General features: G+C 41.9%; 3 protein-coding genes across 5 annotated transcripts in view; all 3 read right to left on the bottom strand.

Moving 5' to 3' along the window:
- Window positions 1–5,867: 5,867 nt before the first annotated feature.
- Window positions 5,868–10,315, bottom strand: crebl2 (cAMP responsive element binding protein-like 2). Its single transcript, XM_020656455.3, has 3 exons — window positions 10,091–10,315; window positions 8,057–8,254; window positions 5,868–7,819 (listed from the first exon to the last, which is right to left on the bottom strand). The coding sequence occupies exons 1-3, from the start codon at window positions 10,103–10,105 to the stop codon at window positions 7,670–7,672; spliced, it is 363 nt and encodes a 120-aa protein (XP_020512111.1). The 5' UTR covers window positions 10,106–10,315; the 3' UTR covers window positions 5,868–7,669.
- Window positions 10,316–11,202: 887 nt separating this feature from the next.
- Window positions 11,203–16,679, bottom strand: gpr19 (G protein-coupled receptor 19). 2 transcript variants are annotated; one of them, XM_020656454.3, is made up of 2 exons: window positions 16,377–16,679; window positions 11,203–13,343 (listed from the first exon to the last, which is right to left on the bottom strand). In XM_020656454.3, exon 2 carries the CDS (start codon window positions 13,315–13,317, stop codon window positions 12,052–12,054), a length of 1,266 nt encoding a protein of 421 aa, XP_020512110.1. In that variant the 5' UTR covers window positions 13,318–13,343; window positions 16,377–16,679; the 3' UTR covers window positions 11,203–12,051. The 2 variants fall into 2 exon arrangements, with proteins under 2 accessions (XP_020512110.1, XP_020512108.1); XM_020656452.3 differs by lacking the exon at window positions 16,377–16,679 and adding an exon at window positions 13,696–16,360.
- An 810-nt stretch (window positions 16,680–17,489) lies between these two features.
- Window positions 17,490–22,500, bottom strand: part of tbk1 (TANK-binding kinase 1) — an 11,694-nt gene continuing 6,683 nt past the window's right edge. For both annotated transcript variants that reach the window (XM_065951277.1, XM_065951278.1), the window contains exons 11-21: window positions 22,336–22,427; window positions 21,188–21,289; window positions 21,026–21,104; window positions 20,677–20,798; window positions 20,507–20,583; window positions 20,373–20,412; window positions 19,691–19,792; window positions 19,466–19,562; window positions 19,246–19,346; window positions 19,084–19,155; window positions 17,490–18,767 (exon numbers count right to left, since the gene is read on the bottom strand). In XM_065951277.1, the coding sequence (XP_065807349.1) occupies window positions 18,728–18,767; window positions 19,084–19,155; window positions 19,246–19,346; window positions 19,466–19,562; window positions 19,691–19,792; window positions 20,373–20,412; window positions 20,507–20,583; window positions 20,677–20,798; window positions 21,026–21,104; window positions 21,188–21,289; window positions 22,336–22,427 (924 nt within the window). In that variant the 3' untranslated portion in view covers window positions 17,490–18,727. The remainder of the gene's footprint in view (window positions 18,768–19,083; window positions 19,156–19,245; window positions 19,347–19,465; window positions 19,563–19,690; window positions 19,793–20,372; window positions 20,413–20,506; window positions 20,584–20,676; window positions 20,799–21,025; window positions 21,105–21,187; window positions 21,290–22,335; window positions 22,428–22,500) is intronic.

Here is a 22,500-nt window from a genome sequence, read left to right as displayed (position 1 = left end):
AGGACACTTTCATATGAACGGCTGTGGCTCAGTGGGTAGAGTCGGTTGTCTCTGAACAGAAAGGTCGGAGGTTCGACCCGCACATGTCGATGTCACCTTGGCTCAGAGCTGTAAAGGTACCCAACATCCAGTTGGGGACGCTTACCGATGGACTCTTCTCCGACTCGATCAGGAGCAGTAAAATAATCGTAGAGACACCAACACACTTGAGGATTATTTGGACCAACAATCAGTTGCGACCGGCCTCTAATCAGGCCACGCCCCCTCTATTTGGGGCGCCAAATCAGGCCCAATATCGTTCCTAAAAAATGTCTAGTGTTCAGCCAAGTTCAGCTCCTCCCTCTTTTCCAAAAGTTTTTGTTGGTGCAATTTTGATTTGAGTGTTCTCTCTGTTAGTTAAAAATAAAACTTGAGATCTGAAGTTTGACTTCTGGTGATGCTATCGATCATTAAAATAAAGATTGTACGGTTTTAAAACGCCCGTGGTTACAGTTTATTTTTAGTGCAGCGAGGAAGTGGACAGATTCAGACGGATGAATATCACCACATGTCTATTTCAGGACTGTTTGTGTCATTCCTGTAAACAGCTGACGCTCGTGAACAAAGGCTGAGTCTGTTCAGAATAAAAACAAAAAGTAAAAATTAAGTAACTGTGATTTCCTCAATGTCAAAACAAAACCACATCATCCTCCTCCGTCTGACTTCCTGTGAAGTCAGAGAGTGACCCAGAAAACGATCCGGAGACACGATGAGTGAAAACGAAGAGCAGAGAGGAGATTAAAGATTTGACCTGCAGCAGGTGAGTTCAGGTGTTTAACCTGTCGGACGACTCTGATCAAAGGTTAATAACTCAGCAGAGACAGCGGCCAATCAGAGGACTTTAACCCCTCGCCGACATCACACAGGACTAACACGGATTAAAAGATTTATAACCGACGGGGGTGTGTATTTACACGTCTGAGTGAAGTGATCTGTAGCTGACCTGACTGATGGCGGGCGCCGTGTAACGGTTTGTGAGGACGCTTAAAACCCGCCATAGCTCTCAGTCTGTCGTTAGGTCGACTGTCATCGTATCCACGTTTCAATTCTGGTTTCATGACGACTGGACTGATTAAACTGAAAAAAGAAGCTCTCTCACATGTTGAGTCAGCCCTGCAGCCGAACGCCAGACAGACTCCATGTTGTCATCCAGGGCGGTGATCATGTCATCACGCCGCAAGTGTCGAGTCAGCACTCGGCCGACAGACCAGCTGAGGTTCGATTCCCAGAGGAGATATCTGAAGACATGACGACCTCCTGTTTGTAACAAGTGAGCCGATAATGTCTGAGGGAAGTGGAGCACCTCAGGGTGATGTCATCGACTTCAGAAAATCAGGAAGGCGGAATATTCACGGGTTACGTTTTATTACACCTTTGCTCTGAACGGAGCTTAACATATTTTTAGTCTGTTACCTTTCTTTCTTCCCCCTGACCCGTGTTACCGACTGTTATAACGATCAGCACGGACGTTCTGCAGGTGAGATCCACCTGTTCATCACCTGCAGCAGCACACCACCGCTGACCTCCATCGCTCACAAGAGCTTCTGTCATCGGAGTGACCTTTAAGTCTGCTCTCAGGGAAAATACAAACCAACAGAGCTGAACACGACTTCCTCAACAAGCTCAGACAGAAATCTGTATCTTAATTTTGACATTTCACCTTTTTTTCTTCAACATCCTCAGAATATTATTTTGATTCCATTTTCGAATTTGTATTTTAACTTTATTTACGAAATTTCAACTTCTTTCCTCAACATTTCAACTTTATTTTCTAAATAGTTTTCCAACTCTGTTCTCCACTTTGTATACTACTTTTATCTCAACCTTTCAACTTTTATTCTCTACATTTCAAATTTTACATTTTAATTCCTGATATTTCTAATTCAATTTTTAAATGAAATCTCAACTCAACTTCAACCTATATTAGACATTTAGATTTTATCCTAGAAATGTTCACTTTATTCTAAATTCCTATATTAACGACATTTTACCTTTTTTTTCCTCAACATTTCAAATTAATTTTCAAAATAGTTTTTTACTCGACATCTCAACTTTATTCGTGACAATTTGACTTTTTTCTCGAATTTGTATTTTAACTTTAAGCTCTTGATATTTGATATTTCGACTTAATTCTAGGAAATTGTGACTTAAATCTCGAATTCGTACTTTAACTTCATTCTGGACATTTCGACTTTTTTTCTTGAAGTTTATAATGGAAATATCTTCTGTCTGACCCTAATCCTCTTCCGTACGTTTCCTCTTCTAAAATCTTCATTTTTTTAAACGAGGTTTGGCATTAATCAAGAGGACTGATGTCAGCTAATAAAAGGTTATGTAAGCTGTATTTAAAGGTATAAAAGTTTTAAATAAGAGTTAAGGTGATATTTTTTAACGTTAGAGTTTCTTCTTATGGTTTTTAATTATAATTATACTCTTTAAAAAAGATCGTTATGTCAGAAAATATGTCTTTATAACTTTAACTCCGCTTAAATTCTGCACTTTTCAAACGGGGTCTGGTGTTGTTGAAGGACATTTTGTTGGTCTGTTCCGATGTTACGGACGGAGTGACCACCGTAAAAACACCCCAAAAAACAGCGACATTTTCCTGCTCCGTGTCTTCGCCCCGACACACACAAACACGGGACTAAACTTTAACTTTAGGCCCCGTTAACGGAACTTTACCAGATGCTGATTTAAGACTTTTTTGAAGCGGACGTTAACGGTTAACTCACCGTTTGAAAACTCGACGTCACAGGTCCAAACGGCTCGTCGCGGGTTCTGGACCGAGTCGGACCCGGGGTTTGTTGTCGGTTTGGAGGGTTAAAGACAGAAAGTAGAAGCTGGTAAAGTTGGAGACTAAAGGCAGCGGAGGGTGACTCTCTGCCGCCGCCGCTGCTGCTGCTGCTGCTGCTGCCATAAGAGATGAGGTCACTGCGATAAAAATAAAAGAATTACGTCATCGAAGCTCCAGTCAAATGAACTCAACAGGCTTCTTAAAGGCGCAGTACACCCACAGAGCGGACAGAAAATAACCAACACACACCAAAATAAAAAAATAAAAAAATAGGTATATCGTCTTGGTTACAAAAGTGAAGCCAAAGATTATTATATTATATATTCCCATTCTTAGTTTTGATATTTTTAGTGCTTATTTACTTTGTATTTAATATTATATTGTGTTTAGATTGGCTAATATTGTGTTTTTTGCTAATATTGTGTGTTTGGACAACCTGCTGCTGTAACGCCACAATTTCCCAGTTTGGGATCAATAAAGTTGTTCTAGTCTATTCTATTCTATTGCCCAAAACCTGCTTACATTCTGTTGTCCAGCAGGGGGCGACTCTATGGGTTGTCAAAGTTTGATTGTATTAAAGTTGTCACTAGCCCGATTCAGACTGCCGTTTCAAGCCATAATATTTTCATATATATTTAAACCCCTGTGTAGTTTCACCTTCAATCTGAATGTCCTGGAGGCATAATGGTGGGACAAAGTGATCCCCCCTCTGTACCGCCTTCAGAGGTCGTAACAGAGGCGTTACAGAGGAGCCTCTCTTCAGCTGTCTTATCAAATTAAGGCAAAAATGCCCCCAAAAATAATAATAATAATAATAATAATAATAATAATAATCAAAACTTAAGATGTTGGGAAAACAAAGTCGTTGTCGGGAAAAACTGAGTACAATTAAATGTCCCCCTAGGGCCTCCGTCATTAATGGTTCTTATAATGGTCGGGTTCTATATGTCTGTTGGGTATCGTGCACTTTGGGTTCTTTTTTGTTGAATTGTATTTAATTATTTTTAGTATTTTGCATTTGTTCTGTTCTTGTTGTTGTTTCTGTTCTTCTGTGTTTGGTTTAGTTTGTTCTTGTTTTTGCTGTTTGTCAAAGCACTTTGTAAACCTGTGTTTTTAAAAGGTGCTATATAAATAAAGTTATTATTATTATTATTATTATTATTATTATTATTAATAATAATATTTTGCAACATGTATGGTTTTGTAATCTTTAATTTGTAGTCTGTACTTTGGTGATGTTTCTGGATCAGCTGAGTCTCCAGCAGTTTCTCGTCGTGCAGCGTTTAATGTCCCTCCGTATTCCTCAGTTTCAGGACGGTGAGCAGACTGCGAGGACAAAAGGGACGTGATGAAAGCAGAAGAACTCTGAAAAGGTTTCTCATTCTGGAGCGATTAGCGCGCATGGCTACCTCGCACTGATGAATGAGGACGAAACGATCAAAGCTGCTGCTGCTGTGGAGCTGGAGGACGCCAACATGCTAACACAGGGCCGCAGTCTAATTACACTCTGCACGTAACACAATGTAACAATACGACTTCTGTCAGTGATGATCTGCTGTGTGTGACTGCAGAGATTCATTTAATAATGAGTGACCTCATAACGAGGATCAGGTCAATTTAAACATTAATTATTGACATTTTATTTTATATATCCAAAGTCTGTCTCACTATCTCTGCAGACGAACACTCTTAAAGGTCACATATTATTTAAATCCTCTTCTCCATGTTCCTCTAACTCTAACATGTGTCTCTAGTCCGTCTACAAACCCTCCAATGATGAGAAAAGTTCATCCTCTCCGTCTTCTGCCTGCTCCACTTTTCAGAAAATGTGTGCTCAAACAGGCTGTTTGGAGATTTTCCCTTCATGACATCACAAAGGGCAGTAGCCCCTCCCCCAGGTGGGTGGCACTCCCACAGCTAGGTGTTTGTTCTGCCCTCTGAGTCTGCCTTCTCACCGTAAACAATAGGACATGGAGCCAGAAAGACCCGAGGCCGTATCCGAATTGCCAAGTACCTCCTCAATCTGTCAGTATGCAGTAAGCAGTATGCAGTACGTACTATCTGTGCTGTATACTGTTAGTACCTACTCTTCAGTATGCAGTACGTACTATCTGTGCTGTATACTGTTAGTACCTACTCTTCAGTATGCAGTACGTACTATCTGTGCTGTATACTGTTAGTACCTACTCTTCAGTATGCAGTACGTACTATCTGTGCTGTATACTGTTAGTACCTACTCTTCAGTATGCACACAGTAGACAGATATTTGTTCCTACTTCTTCTGATTCATTCAGTGAGGAAGTGACGTCATTTACGTTTCCCAAACCGGGCACATTCACCCGTTTTTAAAAAAAAATTTGTTTATCTTCATTCAAGAAGAGTAATGCTCATATACAGTCAGGTAAACAAAAAACAATATCACAATGTAAATCAAGTAAAAGATTAAATAACTAAATAACATACAATACATAAAGAACAAATGAAAGACAGTAATATACAGAATATAAAATAAACCAATAAAGACACATTTAAATAGTGAAATCATTATTTAAATAGTGAAATCATTATTTAAATAGAGGGAGAAAGGTTTTATAATAATACAGACATTTGTTATATTTTTTGTTGTTAATTTAAAGTAGTGATTTCAGTCGGGACTTTAACTCTAGATTAAAAATTGATTAAATTAATCCACGCTCGTTTGTTTTGATTTGGAGGCGTAAAACACAATTCATTTCCTGAAAGCACGAATCCGATCCATACTGCATGAAACCAGGAAGTTAGTATCCATACTGAAATGTTCAGTATACTGAAACTCCATACTGAATAGTACGTACTGCCTACTGAACTGTGACAATTCGGAAAGGGCCCGAGTACACCCAAGCCCTTCCAGAGAGGGGGCGTGGTCTGACACAGCTCATTTACATATTTAAAGGTACAGACACAGAAACAGCCTGTTCTGAGCAGGGCTGAAATAGAGGGGTTTATAGACATGTAGAGGATCAGTTGAAACAAGGAGTTCACACACAGCGCCCTCTAGTGGTCAAACACGTTTTTATTTTCTTTGACAAACACGAGTTCAGAGATGAAATGTTGCAAAGCCTCGAGCTACAATCGTCTAACAAAGTGCTTCAGCCAAACATAAGAAAGTGCACAAAGTTTTTGTAACAAAAAAAGACACAAAAATCAAAAGAGCTTATAAACGTTCGTAATGACGGATAGAGAGAAGTTATAACTTCAGGCATGAAGGGAAGGAAAAGCCCAAACTTTTAACGAAACACTCACAAAATGAAAAACGAGCTTTCTCTGAGCCCACACGTAAAAATACAAAAATATATCCGACACACTCTTTCGACATCTCTGTACATTTCATTCCCTCATCTGACTTCCTGTCTGCGTTCTAACTCAGGAGGGACGACTTCTTAAAAACACCTTCATATTTTAAAAAACATTAATGATTGGAGCTCCTTGATGGGATTAAAAAAAAAAAAACAGAAAACGAAATCCAACGTTTCCAACGCCAGTCGACGACTCGTGTAGTGAATGTGACGGTCATTAAACACAGGTCAGTCATGGGAGTCAAAAACGCCATCAAGACGACACGTTTTAACGATCGTCTGTTCAGAGAAGAAGGAAATCTGAGTTGGAAATTTGAAGCTAATTGGGTAAATTTCAGTTTTAGGTTTCAGAGGAAACCGCCCTGACAACATGACATCACGCTTTACAGGCTTGTCGTAAAGAACGACTCCACGGACGCCGTTTATTGTCGATTAAAACATTTTAAAAATAAGTGCTGCAGTGTTTCCCACGCCGATGGAGGACGACCATTACAATATGCGTCATCATCGATCCACCGCCCCTCACGTCACCGATCACCTGATGTGACAGAATATCCAGTGAAACACTTCAAAACGCGGCTTTTCTTATTTGAGTGTCTTTAAGGCACCGCTGATGAATCTCGTCAAAAAAAAGTTCATCTACAGAGTGAGGCGGAGCGGGAGAAGCGGCGGTATAAAAAAAAGGGAACAGGACGGTGAGCGCGGCGCCTTTTCTCCGCCTGCTACAGACAAATAAACGCTCTCTCCTCATTTGGAACAACTGGAAAAAAGACAACGCCAGGTGGACACACGCCCTAAGATGAGCAGGTTAAAGTCATTTGTGACACAAAAATAAATAAGAGAATAAACAACAATACACCGACATACAGATGACGGTGAGGGGGGCGCCACGCTATTCCCTACTCTCTCTCTCTCTCTCTCCGATTTCTGACTCTGTCCACTGTCCTGTCTCTGAAGGTAACCCCTAAAAACGATAAAACATGAAAAAAAAACATCCACAAATGACGTATTTATCATTATTCATGAGTCACATGACTGAGTGATGGAGGGGAACATAAAGAAGAACTGAAGGTTTGTGGGATCATTACAGAGAATCCTCTTTATGTCGTCGATCTGAGATTAACAAGAAGAAAAGTACTGGAGCCTGTAGCTACGTGTGTGTGTGTGTGTGTGTGTGTGTGTTCCTGTGGTTAGTGTGTGGGTGTGTGTGTGTGTGTGTGTGTGTTCCTGTGGTTAGTGTGTGTGTGTGTGTGTGTGTGTGTGTGTGTGTGTGTGTGTGTGTGTGTTCCTGTGGTTAGTGTGTGGGTGTGTGTGTGTGTGTGTGTGTGTGTGTGTGTGTGTGTGTGTTCCTGTGGTTAGTGTGTGGGTGTGTGTTCCTGTGGTTAGTGTGTGGGTGTGTGTGTGTGTGTGTGTGTGTGTGTGTGTTTGAAGCGGACAGAATCATCATCAGCAGCAGCAGCAGGTTAAACACACCGAGTCTCTCACAGGTCCACGTTCCCTTTCAGCCGTTACTGCTGCTGATGTTGTTCTTGTTCTTGGACGTCTTGGTGCTGCTGCCCCCTGGAGGCAGCTTCTGCTCGTCTCCCGTCAGCAGAGCTTTGATCTCTGACGGGATCTTCCCCTGATCCATGGCCGAACACCACTGCTTGTACTGCAGACGAAAAACACAAAAACAACGATAAACATCCAGAATGTAAAACGATCAGCTGATAGAGCGGGAAACATTCAGGTCGTCAAAATGAACGATGCCTCTATTAAACGATGAACAGAAAAAATGAAATCCCCGGTGCCTCACTTCACCGGCTCCCTGTGTGTTTTAGGAATGATTAGAAATAAAAAGCAGATGAAAATGTTTAAACATTATGTTAAGACTGAAATGTCCCCTCACCATCTCCAGCTCCTCCCGCAGGGCGCAGATGGCTCTCTCCTTACTGGAAACCAGTTCCTCCAGGTACTGGTACCTCAGCTTCTTCCGGGCTCGACACTCTCTCGCGCTCTGACGGCTTCGCTCCAGTTTGGCCTTCAGGTCGATCTTTGCAGGTTTGCGTCCCCGTTTGCCAGGTTTCTTTACTTTGCCAGCCACCATCTGACGACAGAAACAAGTCAGCAGGATTGTTGTGATAACAGAATTTAAAGCTTTGATATGAAACTAATTCAAATCAAACTGAATCGGACCACTGGAGAGCCTAGAGGTCATGGCTCTCATCTAATGATGACTTTTTCACATATTGAATACTGTATCACCACATGGTCACTTTCTGCTGGCACAACACTTAAACCAACACAATCTCTTTTTAAAAAGGCCATAAAGATCTTTGACAAAAAGCCATTTTCGTTTCACCATTGCACTCTTTTAGATAAACATTATTTACTAAATTTTCATAATTTTGTTCATTTTAAAAATGTTTTATATATAAAATTTTGCACGGACTTGCTCCTCCTCCTTTGAAGGACTTTATAAAGCTGAAGTCTGCCAGTGGGATCGGCACCAGGGGCCACAGCCCGAGGAGACTGTGAGGCCCCACACAGACGCACTGCATTCAAACTGTTCTGTCGGTCAAAGGAACTAAATATTAGAATATTCTCCCACTCACAATAAGAGACTCAAACATATGCAACCTTCAAAACACACCTCAAACAAGTCTGTGACCTTTAACCTCTATTATTGTCTTTTCTTGTGCCTTTGTATTTTATTTGTAATTTGTCTTTCTCTGTTACCTGCTTAGGGACAACAGATGGATTGTTACAGCTGTTCATCAAAGTCAAAGTCAACTTTATTGTCAATTTCAAAATATGTCAGACATGCAGTGGAATCAAAATTGCTTTTGTCTCCGTCCCGCGGTGCAATACAACCAAAATAAGATTAAATAAAATAAGATAAGGTAAAATAAATTAAGATAAAATAAAATAAGATAAAATAAAATAAGGTAAAATAGATAAAATAAAATAAGGTAAAATAGATAAAATAAAATAAGGTAAAATAAGATAAATAATATTTACAGTAATAAATTCTAAATTGTGCAAAAGGTACAAAACAAAACAAACAACAAAATAAAATGTAAAGAAAAAGTAAACCTGTGCAATGTGCAGTAAACTGAGTGTACTACATTCATTAATATTCACTGTCCCTAACAAATAAATTAATTAAATAAATAATGTACGGAGGATATTTATTTATTTACCCAATGACTTCACATGTGGGAAAACAAACATACAAACAAACACAGAAAGAAAACAGTGTGGGTGAAGCAGAAGTCAAACACACATTAGTCATATTTTAGTGTGAACGTATGAATTTAACCCTTTAGAGCCACGCAGCCCCCACAAATAACATTTAACACCATATTATTTATTTCTCTCTCTCGATGTGATAAATATCAGGTTAATGGACACACCTTTACCTGCACAGCATCTGAACTCTGTTACATTCATTGTTTAACAACATTACATTGTAACACTGTTTTCAAATACAGTATCATAAATATATTATATCAGATTGTATATTTAGAGATTACACATCATCTGATCTATTGTTATTTAAACTGTGTTCACTTTCTCTTTGTAACTCTGTAATAAAGGAACACAGGAAGTTCATTTAATGGAATAAATATTAATTATTAAGCTGTTGAAAATGATTAAATAAGTTTTATACTTCTTCCTTTTCAGACATATCAATTTAATATTTGTTATTTTCTTTTTTTTGTTAAATAATTTGAACATTGTTTTTTGTTTATTTTATTTTCGTGCTTTTCATTTAGTTTGATTTTATTTGATGTCTGAAATATATAATAATAATATAATATATAATAATATATATAATATATAATGTTTAAAGGTGAACTGTACCTGTGTTTCTACTTTAAACAAAGAAACTCTTATCACAGGTAAACTGTAGGTTAGCATGTAGCCGTTAGCTTCTCACCTTGTTATCATCCATTTTGGTTTGATGCTACCGTGAAGGCAGCTAGCTCCGTTAGCTTCTCTCAGCTAACACCTCGGAGATGAACAAAAGCCCGCGGAGGAAACAAAGATGTCGATGAAACAACAAATTAAATCCGCGTTCAGTTAAAAACACGGACAGCTAACGGAGATCGCTGGCCTCTGTTGTTTATTTTTCACGTTTCCTGTTGACGTAGAGGATTACGTCAGCTTCTCGCGAGATTTTCTTCCTCTTCGTCTTCTGATTTGACGGGCGAGTCGAGCTTAAAGACGCAGTACCGCCACCTATCGACCTGGAGATTGTATGCAGTAGAGCGGCAGACAAAAAGGTAAAATAATCATTTTAATCAGCGGAGTCCAAACTTTGTTTCTTGCGGGACAAAATAATCGTGTTAGAATCGCTCGCGGGCCACAGGTTTTGTTTTTTAAAATATAGTTTTAAAATAGTAAAGCTTTGTAGATCAGAATGAAAAGGCTCGCTAAAGAAACCTTTAATAAAAGGAAATCAAATATTTTGATTTCTTTGTTCTACTTTATTTGTTTTTTTCTCAGAGTCTGTAACGTGGTTCATGTTTTTGGAAATGCTTTCTGCATTCAGCTCAGGTCATTAAATGGTTAAACAAAAACTTTGCTTACCTTTGTTTTCATAGTTTACAAAAATTGGAAAATAGTAAAAGCTGTAGATTTAAAAAAAAACTAAAAAAAACAACATGAACTGAACATTTTCTATTTTAGGAATATTGTTCCCTTGTTAACATGAAAAAGAAAAATAAGATAATGTTCCTATCTTAATCGAGGCCTCGGGCCAAAATCTTCTGATTCTTCATTTGGAGTCACGGGCCGCAAAAAATCCCCTCAAGCGCCGTAAATGGCCCTCAGGCCGCACTTTGGACACCCCTGATTTTAATGAATCTGTTCCCCTCAAGAAGTTATTTGTATGTTCCCTTTTTCATGTTTTATGTATCTTCTATTTTGCCCTTTGTGCAAATAAATACAAATAGATGCAAAGTGATGGGTCCAATCACTTCTCTATGTCAGGGTTAAGAATAAGAAATATGGAGAACTGCAGAAGCATATAAAAACAAACTACAGAGAGACATAGTGAGTCTTTTATTTTTGCTGATTTTACTAATTATTATATTTAAAATGATAAAAGAATAATTCATTTGTTCATAACACATTATCTCGACAAACATCTGATACCACATGTAGTGTTACGTTTAAGCATCTCACGACTCGACTGAATTCATAGTGAGTATGAAGAAGTAGGGTTGTCATGGTAACAGAACTTTAAACTTCGATATAAGACAAGTGTAAACCATAAAAAAGAAGATTGAAGGAGTTTACCGGAAGTTTAGGAATAAAAAACAAAAACAACAACCTTTTGTTGTCGTTGTATTGAAATCGATATCGATATCATTTTATTTAAAATATCTTCATATCGAGGTTTAAAAATCTGGTATCATGACAGCTGCAGTGTAACAAAGATGATGATGTTAACACACAGCGAGTAGCCACAACGGACGTTAGCTTCTACCAAACACACGACTGAAGCCATTAGATGCATCGACAGCAGGTCACCGATAGAGGCCACAGACGAGGGTTAGCTAGCTGACAAGCTGACATCATAACGCAAGATCTGATAAAACAATACCAAAAAAACCAAATCATCAAAACACAGCACAATAAGTGATGACTACAATCTGAAATATAAAACCAGCTAGCTCATCAGAGCTGCTGAGAACTTCCAATATGGCTGCCGGCCAGCTGGTTACATCTGAAAAAAGCCCTTTTTTACCAACTGAAAACATTCTGTTCCTGTGAGAGACTTGTTTTTTGGGGGGGAGGCTAGCATGTTAGTCCCAGCTAGCTCACCTGTCAACACTGACACTGTGCTGTTTCAGTTCATTTCTACGTTCAAAGTCTGAGACCGTCCCGACTCACTTAGACAAAAGTATTTGGAGGGTTGGCGTTGGTGGTCCAGGCGACCTTCTTTTCCTTCCCCTCTCGGTCAAACGTATCGTAAACCGAGTCCTTTGTACCCGTCTTAGCCTGCGCCGGGATTTCCACGACCCCGATGTAGTTCTTTTTGGCCATGCGGGAGCTGGCCGTGATGGTGTACGCATTGCTGCGGTAACATTTCATCGACGACATGCAGAAGGTCTCCCTCATGCCCCGTCTGAAGTTTGCATTGTAGACCGAGTACAGGGTCGGTTTGGAGGCCGAGGAGCTGAAGGAGATCCAGGCGATGGCCGTGAAGAACAGCAGGCCCCGCCTACCGGGTCCGTCGGACTCCCTGGGGTGCCACAGCTGGGCGATGTAGAAGGGCGTCCACGTGAGGAAGAACACTGTGTTGAGCATGAGGAACATCTTGATGGTCTTGACTTTAGTCCGCGGGACAATGTTCATCGTCCGGCGCACCGTGCGTCCGTCGGCGCTGATCCTCCAGATGTAGCGAACCACCCGCTGGTAGAATGACACCAGCAGCCCAACCGGGACCAGATAACCAAACAGGAGGTGAACGGCGGCGTAGGTTATACTGCCCCAGCTGTCTGGGAGAAAGAAGTCACAGTGACCGCTGACTGAAGACATGGAGCCGTAGAAGAAGAGGCAGGGCGACACAAAGGCGGCGTCGAACAGCCACGAGGCCAGGATCATCTTCTTGGCTTTCTCTCTGGACACCTTGAAGCTGAGCGGGTAGACGATCGTGTAGAAGCGGTCCACAGAGATGGAGAGCAGGACGTAGACTTGCACGCCGGCGCACAGGTGCTGCAGGTAGCGCACGATCTTGCAGGCCGCGGCGCTCAGCGGCCATTGTCCCGCAGCGACCTGAAGAAGGATGAACGGGGCGCAACCCAGGCTCATGAGCAGGTCCGCACAGGCCATAGATACCACAAAGTAATTGGTGGTGGACTGAGTCCGCCGGCTCCGGTGGATGACCAGGCAGACGAGGGCATTTCCCAGGATGGAGACCAACCAGAGGACCCCGAAAACCAAGCCCAGGACGACCGCCTCGCCCGTCGTCAGCTCATAGGAGGCCGAGGTCCTGTTCAGCTGGCCCTCGAGGCTGCAGAGGGGGGTTGTGGGTAAGGTTGCCAGGACAGTCGCGTTTTCCTTCACTGAGTAGTTAAATGACATCTGATAGGTGAAAGATGGAGAGTAGAGGGATGGGTTGACACCGACTGTATTTGAAGACTGAGCATACACCATCGCTACACGTCTGTACCAGAGAGACGCTGTGGAGACAAAGAAACAAAATCACAATTAGTTCAAAACTTTTGGGTCAAAAACATCAATTTAATGCATCTAACATGGAGTGGGTTTTTTGGTTGGTTTCATGGGCGGTTCTAGGCAGGGGACAACAGGGGCCAGTACCCCGGTAACACTGAGCTTGGTCCCCCCTGTGGCCACCCCTCCAAAAGGAAGAACCCCCATAACACAATGATATTTGACTCACCAACCGGACTCACAATCTAGTATTAAATTCTGTTACTGAAACAAAAATAAATCATGGTATTTAATGATGTGCACTATTATTTGGCATAATATATATATATTTTAAAGAGATCATCTTTGTCTATTTTTCACCTGGGTTTAATGTTCCCCTCTGACAAAACAACTGGCCCCAGTTTGGCCCCCTCAGTAAAAGTGGTCTAGAACCATCACTGGTTGGTTTGCATGTGGTTTGGTTGGTTGGTTTATTGTTCTTTTGGTCGGCTGAGGTCAGCAGGTTGGTTGGTTTAGCCATCCTTCAGTCCTGCTGGTCGGTATGTCCATAGATCGGTATGTTGCTGGAATAGTTTGGAGTTTGGACGGTTGGTTGATTGTGTGACTCTTTGGTCAGTTGGTTGGTCGATAAGTCGATAAGGTTTCTTGGGACATGCCTTGGTCGGTTGGCAAACACAGAGGAAGGTTGGTAAGGTTGATGGTCGGTAGGGATGATGGTCTCCATATTATTGATGATGATGATGGTAATGACGATGGTTTTTGTTTGATAACGACGACTTATAAGATGGTTTCTATACTGATTAGAGCTCTCAAGAACTGCCCTCAATGTTGTGCTTTGCCTCTGGTCACTTCCTGTCAGCACCTGTGTGTCCAATCAGACTCAAAGCTGATCGTTTGCTCTTACTCACATTGTTCCCTTTTTTCTAGATCCTTGCTTGTGTTGTTCTTACTCTCTGATGTACGTCACTTTGGATAAAAGCGTCTGCTAAGGGAATTCAATTCAATTCAATTAAAAAAAACTTTATTTGTCCCCGGGAGGCAATTCAATTGTAGAATTGTAGACGGTTGGAAGATCGGAGGGCTGGTGGTCAATATTTAAGTCATGTTTTTAGCTCAGGTTGAGGGGTTTAAATAGGAAGGTTTGTGTCTTGTTTGGTTGGACAATCCTTCAGTGAGTTGGTAGAAAGGTAGATTGGTAAGCTGTTCGGCCGATAGTTGGTTGGAAAGTAGATTGCTTGGGAAATCCATTTTGACTGAAAGGAGTGTTGATACTACGCTTTGACTTTTGGTTCGTTGGTATGCTGATGATACTTTTACTTTCGCTCTAATGAAGATGGGATTTCTTCCAATTAAGAAAACCAACATCGCAGACAAACTGAAACATGCCTCAGCTAGCTGTCAGCACGATGTAAACGATGTAATGAAGACAAAGTTCCACTTGAGGAGTTACATCTGGGGAAACCAGAGGCATACAGGGAATCAATCCAAGACATGAATGCATGTTTTAAATGCACCTCGGAGCATCACACCGGCCATTTGTGTAAACACCACAACCTCCTGACACCTTCAGCAGCAGCCCGAGCTGCTGGATGATTTCATTAATCCTTCAAGGGGATCCGGCTTGGTGTCCACAGAGATCCAGCTCTCCTCTGAGGTCGCCCATTAAGAATGCGGAGAAACCCAAAGGGAGGGAGATCTCTCTCTCTCTTTATCAAAGTGTTTACTCCTCTGGATTTCCTTCATAGCAACCTCATCCATCCTGACTGGTGGTTAGAAGGTGAACCGGTGAAAACAAAGTAAACACTACACACACATGAAGTGTACTCGAGAAACACAAGCAGTTGTTATATCAGCTCTGAAGCACCATATAGCCTCCGTACAGGGGGCCCGACCTAACCACGACTAGGTCATCAGCACCCCCCCCGTCTGGGAGTGTAATGAGCCACAAGCAGCGATGTCGTCCATTTCCAGTATTGAATTGAATCGCAATTAACGCGTTAACGCTGAGAAAAAAACACATAATAACAGAAGAGCAGCATCTCCTTTGTTCTGTGAGTTAAAATGACAGCTTTTCAATGGAGTCTGATGGCTTTGAAGACAGGGATGATACATTTGGCAAATCTTTACAGCACCTTAATGTACTTTAATGCAGATCTGAAGGTGACATTTAACCATGCAAGTTTATTTTTTTGTTGAACTGGTTTGTGTTGATCAGACCTTAGATCAGCCTGTAAACACATCAGAGTAAACATTATGACAGTTGTGATGTCATAAAGGTAATAAATAGATAACATATCTGAACTCACATGCACACTGATCTATCCAACCTGATTTCACTGAAGAGTGAAACCTCTTAATGGAAAAATACTGAGCACCGAAACCTCCGACACAGACTCAATTCACGTTTCTGTCATTTATAAAAACATGTAAAATAAAAAGATGCTTCCCCCTTAAGCTTAACAATATTTCACTTGGGGGGGACAGTATTTGAGTAAATCGACTTTAATTAGTCGAATACCTGCCGGAAAACAACATGGGGGTGAACCTGGAGCTCATTGAAAAATGTCACCTGTGAGAAAAGAAAAAACATGATTTAACAAAGAAATTCAGATTTATGGAGAATAAAAAATATTCCTTGGTTTTTAACTGTCGTCCTCAGAGCTTTCTGTGTTTATTTGAATCCTTTAGTTTATAATCCATCGATCAGAAATCAATCAGATAACGAGATAAACATGATGATGGAGGCAGAGCAGCATCATGTATCCGGCCTGCACAACATGTCTGCTCCTGATCCGGATCCTCCGCGGACCCTCTCAGATACCTGACCAATAAATAAATGTCTTTAAAAAAATCTACAAAAAAAAAAAAACGTAAACTACGAAGTAAAGTGACGTAGATTTCCCGCCAGATGTCTACAGGTGTTAAAAGGATTAAGAGGTGAAATCCTCCGCGCGGAGCCCCCCGTAACGTGTCGTTAATGAGTCCGGTCAGCGAGGTGTGTTTTCGGGATTAATTGTCGGTGTGTGTCGGTGTGGACTCACCGGTTCACAGCAGAGCGCCATCAAACGTCATGGTGGTGTTTTTCCGTGATTCAGAGCAGGATGGAGGAGGAGGAGGTCCGTGAAGGCAGCACTCATCATGTCCGTCTGTCTGCCTGGCTCTCTCTCTCCACCTGTCTGTCTCTCCGTCCACCTGTCTGTCTCTCCGTCCACCTGTCTGTCTCTCCGTCCACCTGTGATTCCTGTCTGTGTGTCCGCTGGGTGATGAAGCTCCGGCTGATGAAGACGAGGGTGGATGTTTTCTGACTAACAGGGGCGGACTGAAGGAGTTTGGGGCCCAAGAGACGGGAGAAACCCCCCCCCCCCACCCCCCCACCCCATATTTGTAGTTTTTATTTATTGAGCTTTACAGCCCAAAAATATAAACTTTAAATTAGAGATAAATATTATTTTAAACCTGAAACCACATCCTCTTCACATGGGGTACACACAACAACCACTAGTCCACCGGCACCCTGAAGACCTGATCAGAAACTCAAGATCTGAAAGTGAAATCCTCTGGAAGGTTTTTATTGATGTTTTTCTTTTTCTCTGCGTTCAAAAGAAACAAACTCAAGTTAAGAAAACATGTTGAAGGTTTCTGTTTTATTTTTATAAAGTTGTTGAGTTTTATACTTTTAAATCCTTTAAGGTGGTTTTTCTTTGAGCTTGGTGACAATAAATAAAACGGTTTGAGCCCGGGTTAGCCCCTTAGCTGGTGTCACACACACACACACACACACACACACACACACACACACACACACACACACACACACACCAGACCTGAGAGCGTTCAGTGCTCAGGCTTCGAGGCGGAGATTGAGACTCAGCCTACGACGACGATTACTGCTCTGATGCTGACGGGGGTGTGCTGTCGCAGCATGTTGCCGTGGCAACCGCAGCACAGCACAGCATGGAGATGGTGATTTTCCAACAAGCCGGTCGCCAGGGGTAACCAGCGATGGTGCCGATGATGGAGGAGGGAGGACAACAAACATGACGGGGGAGACGAGAGAAAGATTTTTTTTCCAAGGAGAAAGATTTAAACATCAGAGAGGACGAGAAGTTTGAGATTAAAAAGAAAAGAAAACTGGACAGTTACACGTTCAGAAGTCACTATCTTTTGTTTTTTTATTTACAGGATTTTTTAAACATTTTCAATGCTGACAAAACAAAAGCGCAACATCTAAAGAGTAAAAGATGAAGCTGCTGAACGAGGAGAGGACGTGTTTCTGCATGCTGACACAGGAAGTGACTGATGACTGATCGGCCTGCAAGAACTCTAAACACCAAAAAAATCATCAGATAACGTCCCTTAATGTTCTCACTTTAACGTACCGTCACTTAAAGAAAGGAATCATTTCAGATGAAGAGATCACTGATTGATTTTTAGATGATTATCTGAACTTTTTAAGAGGTTTTAAATGGATTATAACTCTTAAAAAGGAAAATCATGAAAAGTCACTGAAGTTCTGAATATTTCAAACAGATGAAGAAAAGTTTTCTGTAATAGTTGAAACATTTTAAAGGATTTTAATGCCTCTAATGTTGTTGCCTTTTTAAGTTCTCTAAATAACCGTCTTCAGACCGCTGTTTCAAGCCGTGATATTTACGCTCCTGTGGCATTTGGCCTTCGATCTGAATGTGGTGGAGGGGTACAGAGAGGGGAACACCGCCCCTTTAAGACCTTTAGATCCAAACACCGTCACATATTTAAGACCAAAGACTGATACAACTATTAAGGGTTTTTGTTCCCAGGCTATTCGTCTGGTAAAAATAAGATTATTTAAAGGTCATATATTTAAAATCCTCTTCTCCATGTTCCTCTCACTCTAACATGTGTCTCTAGTCTGTCTACAAACCCCCCAATGATGAGAAAAGTCCATCCTCTCCGTCTTCTGCCTGCTCCACTTTTCAGAAAATGTGTGCTCAAACAGGCCGTTTGGAGATGTTCCCTTCATTACATCACAAAGGGCAGTAGCCCCTCCCCCAGGTGGGTGACACTCCCACAGCTAGGTGTTTGTTCTGCCCTGAGTCTGCCTTCTCACCGTAAACAATAGGACATGGAGCGAGAAAGCCAGAGTACACCCAAGCACCTTCCAGAGAGGGGGCGTGGTCAGACACTGCTCATTTACATATTTAAAGGTACAGACACAGAAACAGCCTGTTCTGTTCTGTGTTGGAGGATAATATGTGACCTTTAAAGGTGAGCTGAAGCTCTTCGTGATGCAGAGTTTTTGTCACGTGTTCATGAGCACATCTGAACCGCTCATACAAAAAGCTTTGTGTCACAGTCCCGACGTATTTACAAGATAAACACAAAAATATGTACAGACTGCAGGTTGCTTTTTTTAGCCTCGCAGGCCTCCGTCCAGCGTCAGCGTCCCGAACCTGAAAGAAAACAGAAATATTAAAACCTGAACCCTGAAAAGTGAAGAAGACGTTTTGCAAAAAAAGGTTCTGGATGTTTTTAGCCTAGCTTAGCATAAAAGACTGGAAGCGGAGGGATTTGGTAAAATATCTCAGGAGGGCCCGGGCGCTATTTTAACCCCTTACAGCCTCTTTAGTTTCTACAGACGCTCACTTTAAAGTCCGTCATGTTCTGGGATCTATTGTGATTAATAACAAGATATTAACTCGGCTAGCAGTTTCCCCCCGCTTCCAGTGTTTGTGCTAAGCTAGGCTAACGGTGGTGTTTCAGCCTGACCTCTCTAAGAAGTGGTTGTTCTCTGCGAGCTCTTTGACGACGCCCTCCATCTCCTCCTTCAGCTTCTTCATCCTGAAACACAACACGGAGACGCTCCATAAATAAACACACACACACACACACACACGGTTTATGGAGGATGAAGAGTTAAAGATTCCTGACCCGAGCGTCATCTCCACCAGCGTGTTCTGGCTCAGGTAGGCCGGAGGTTTCATCCCGCTCGACACCAGAGGAAGAACTTTCTGAGGCGGCACTTCCTGCAGCTGAAAACACACACACACACACACACACACACACACACACACACACACACACACACACTATGTTATATCAGCTATAACATGACGACCTCATGTGAGCAGGTGATGATGTCATCGCTCACCTTGATGGCTCGCTCCATCAGCATGGTGACCTCCTTCTCGATGCCGATCAGCTGACCCGACAGGTTGAGCAGCTGCTTCTTCACGTGGTGCACCTTCCTGAAAAAACAAAACGTTTTCCTCTTCACACGGTAACCAAGCAACACAGAGACTCCGCCCACTTCCTGTCCGTCTGAGTCAGAACAAACATGGTGGCGGCTGACGGTGACGTGTATATATTTTTTTACCTCATCCACTCCTCGCTCTTTGAGATGAAGAGGCGATACTTCATGGCGCACTCCTCCGTGAACAAAGATCTCGCTTTACTGGCGTGAAGCACCAACTTCTGTCTGTCAGAGACACACAGAGACACACACACACACACACACACACACACACACACACACACACACACACACAATATTTTTGCTGAAGATTTACAGTTTTGTCTTTAGTGGTCGTCTGAAGGTATAAATGACGACGACCCTCGACCTCACTCAAAGGTCGCCACATGTTGATGTTTTGATACCACGTGTTCTGTAACCATACGATCTCTCTTATTTTAATGATCTTCAGAAAAAGCGCAGCGTCTTTCTTTTTGAGCGCATCCTCTTGAAAGTCTTTTAACCTTTCAGAAAGGCGTGTTCTTTTATTTTCAAAATAAAAGATATTCCCCGTATTTTTGCAGATTAAACTAAATTCAATTTAGTTATGAAATTAAATTAAAATATCTCAATTATTAAACATACAGTTAAAACTAACGGAGCAGTGTCTGTCACACAGCGGCCGTTGTCAACAGACTTGCAGCGCTTTTCTTTTCAGCGCACAAACGCTTCATGCAAACGCTCCAGAGCGCACAGTCAGCGCTTTTCTGCCCAAAGAGAAGACACGGCGCCTGAGATATCTGATGTGTAAATTCAGTGAACTTACTTGTCAAATTTGTGGATCTGTTCTTCGTTGTACGGCAGACCTGAACAAACAAACGATATTAAAACTCTGATACACCTTCACAATAAAAGAGAGAACATTTAAAAACAGTTTAAACAGGATGTGAACGCTCTCACGTCTCTCCGCTTTGTCCTTCTTGAACTGTTGGTAGATGGCCGTGATGGCGTCCAGCAGGACTTTGATTTTCTCCACGCTGCAGATGAAAAAACATTCCCACATCAGACAAACTGTCATCGTGTTTAAATGAAACATGAGTCGACATGAGGCAGAGGCGGGCGGGGCTCACTTCCTGTCTTCGGGGTGCGTCCCCACTTGTTGCGTCCAGCCTTCGGTGAGCAGACCCCCCGGGAGGAACTTACTCTTGATGTCCTGAGCGGTTCGTTCCAGGGGCTCCAGAGAGCTGGAGATCTATACACACACACACACACACACACACACACACACACACACACACACACACACACACACACACACACACACACACACACACACACACACACACACACACACACACACACACACACACACACACACACACACACACACACACACACACACACACTTTTAGTTTCCAAAGATTGCAAACAAAACATGAAAGATTTTTCATAAATGTAAAAAAAGAAGCGAGCGCTCACTCTGAGGATTTTCTTGTGCATGTCTGAGATCTCGTCGTACTCCGATGACATCATGTTGGCCTGCATCAGCACCTCGAACCTGCGAGGACGACACGCAGGGTTAAACCTTTTCCTAGAATCAAAAGTGTTAAAACTTTTATTCAAAGTGAGCGAGCGACTCACAGCTGCTCCGTCTTCTCCAGGATCTGCGTGCAGAAGTTACACAAGTGGAACACTTCAGACTTCTTGTGCAGAATCTCACTGTAGTCCTCCTTCATCAGCTCGCTGCAGGAAACAAAAAACACATTGAGAGATGTTTGTGACCCGACACGCTCTAAAGACGGTGTGAACAGACTTATGAATACAGGGGTTGACATTAAAGCCACTGGTTTTCAAAGATCACTGGACCAGGAACATCACTTTTGATTCTTAGAACAACAGTCACCAATTTACTCTTGAACCATTCTGATGCGAGATTAAATTACAACTTTTATTAAATGAATTGAGCTCTAATTATAAACATATTGTGTATTTTTCTTATATTTATGTGCTCATGTTTATTCACCATGCTGCTAACTGTAAGAGTCTACTTAATGTGATATTAATATGAGGCTGTGATAGAGCTGGAATCTCTCCTTCTTTCTTCTCTGTGAGAAACTCTTCATCTTTACATCTTTACTTTAGGAGCTCTCTTAAGGGCTAACATGTTTTGTGAATAACTTTTATCTTTAGCAGGATCTAGTCTTTAACTTTAACGTGTTCCAGCTCCTCCAGCTGTCTGTCACTGTGGATCAAACTTTTCTCTCTTCTGTTTTCATCCTGCTGTCGCTCTCCACTCTTCCGGTGATTTGTTTCTCTTTGAATTCTGAATTAAACTCGGCTTTTGTCGAGATCTGATGGTTTTAAAAACCGTTTTACCAAACTTGTTTTTCATCAGAGAAAACCTGCTCTAAGATCTGTGTACGAGTTTACAATTTGAGTGTATGAAGCCGTCGGCTGCCTTTCAACTGTGACACAGGAGCGCGTGCACGAGCTGATGATGCGTTGATGCTGTAGCAGTTATCAGCACAACGTTTATAATTACTGACAAAACACCGACATGACAGGAACGTGTTACTGTTAACATGTCGAGCCCTGGAATAAAACTGCTTATTGACACATTTATCTAGAGCTTGTTGTGTGTGTGTGTGTGTGTGTGTGTGTGTGTGTGTGTGTGTGTGGGCTGAATCATGTATCCTTTTGTTGTCTTCAGTAAAAACAGGATGAGGAGCTAACAGGAAGTGAACCTGCTCAGCGACAGGACGCTCTCTGAGTGTGTGGCGTTTTCTTACATCACGCCGCGCACTCCTTTCCTCACGAGCTCCTGATAAACCAGCAGAGACTCCGAGGTTTTCCATAAGTGACCGACGTCGCCGGCAAACGTCTGAAACAACAAGAGAGGAAGTTAGCATGTTTAAAGGTTCTGTGTCTTTAAGAGACTCTGCTGCCGGAGCGCG

Source organism: Labrus bergylta, chromosome 23, assembly GCF_963930695.1.
Source record: "Labrus bergylta chromosome 23, fLabBer1.1, whole genome shotgun sequence".
NCBI lineage: Eukaryota > Metazoa > Chordata > Actinopteri > Labriformes > Labridae > Labrus > Labrus bergylta.
Note: the sequence above shows the minus strand (reverse complement) of the source record. Positions and strands in the feature narration are given on the sequence as shown.

Excerpts from the sequence above, each read along its gene's own strand:
- crebl2 (XM_020656455.3), bottom strand. Across the intron at positions 7,820-8,056 it reads TGCGGGAGGAGCTGGAGATG|TACAAGCAGTGGTGTTCGGC; the intron begins GTGAGGGGACAT and ends TTTCGTCTGCAG.
- gpr19 (XM_020656452.3), bottom strand. The coding sequence starts at position 13,855 with ATGGCTAAACCAACCAACCTGCTGACCTCAGCCGACCAAAAGAACAAT. Across the intron at positions 13,344-13,695 it reads GAGGGGAACATTAAACCCAG|CGTCTCTCTGGTACAGACGT; the intron begins GTGAAAAATAGA and ends TTGTCTCCACAG.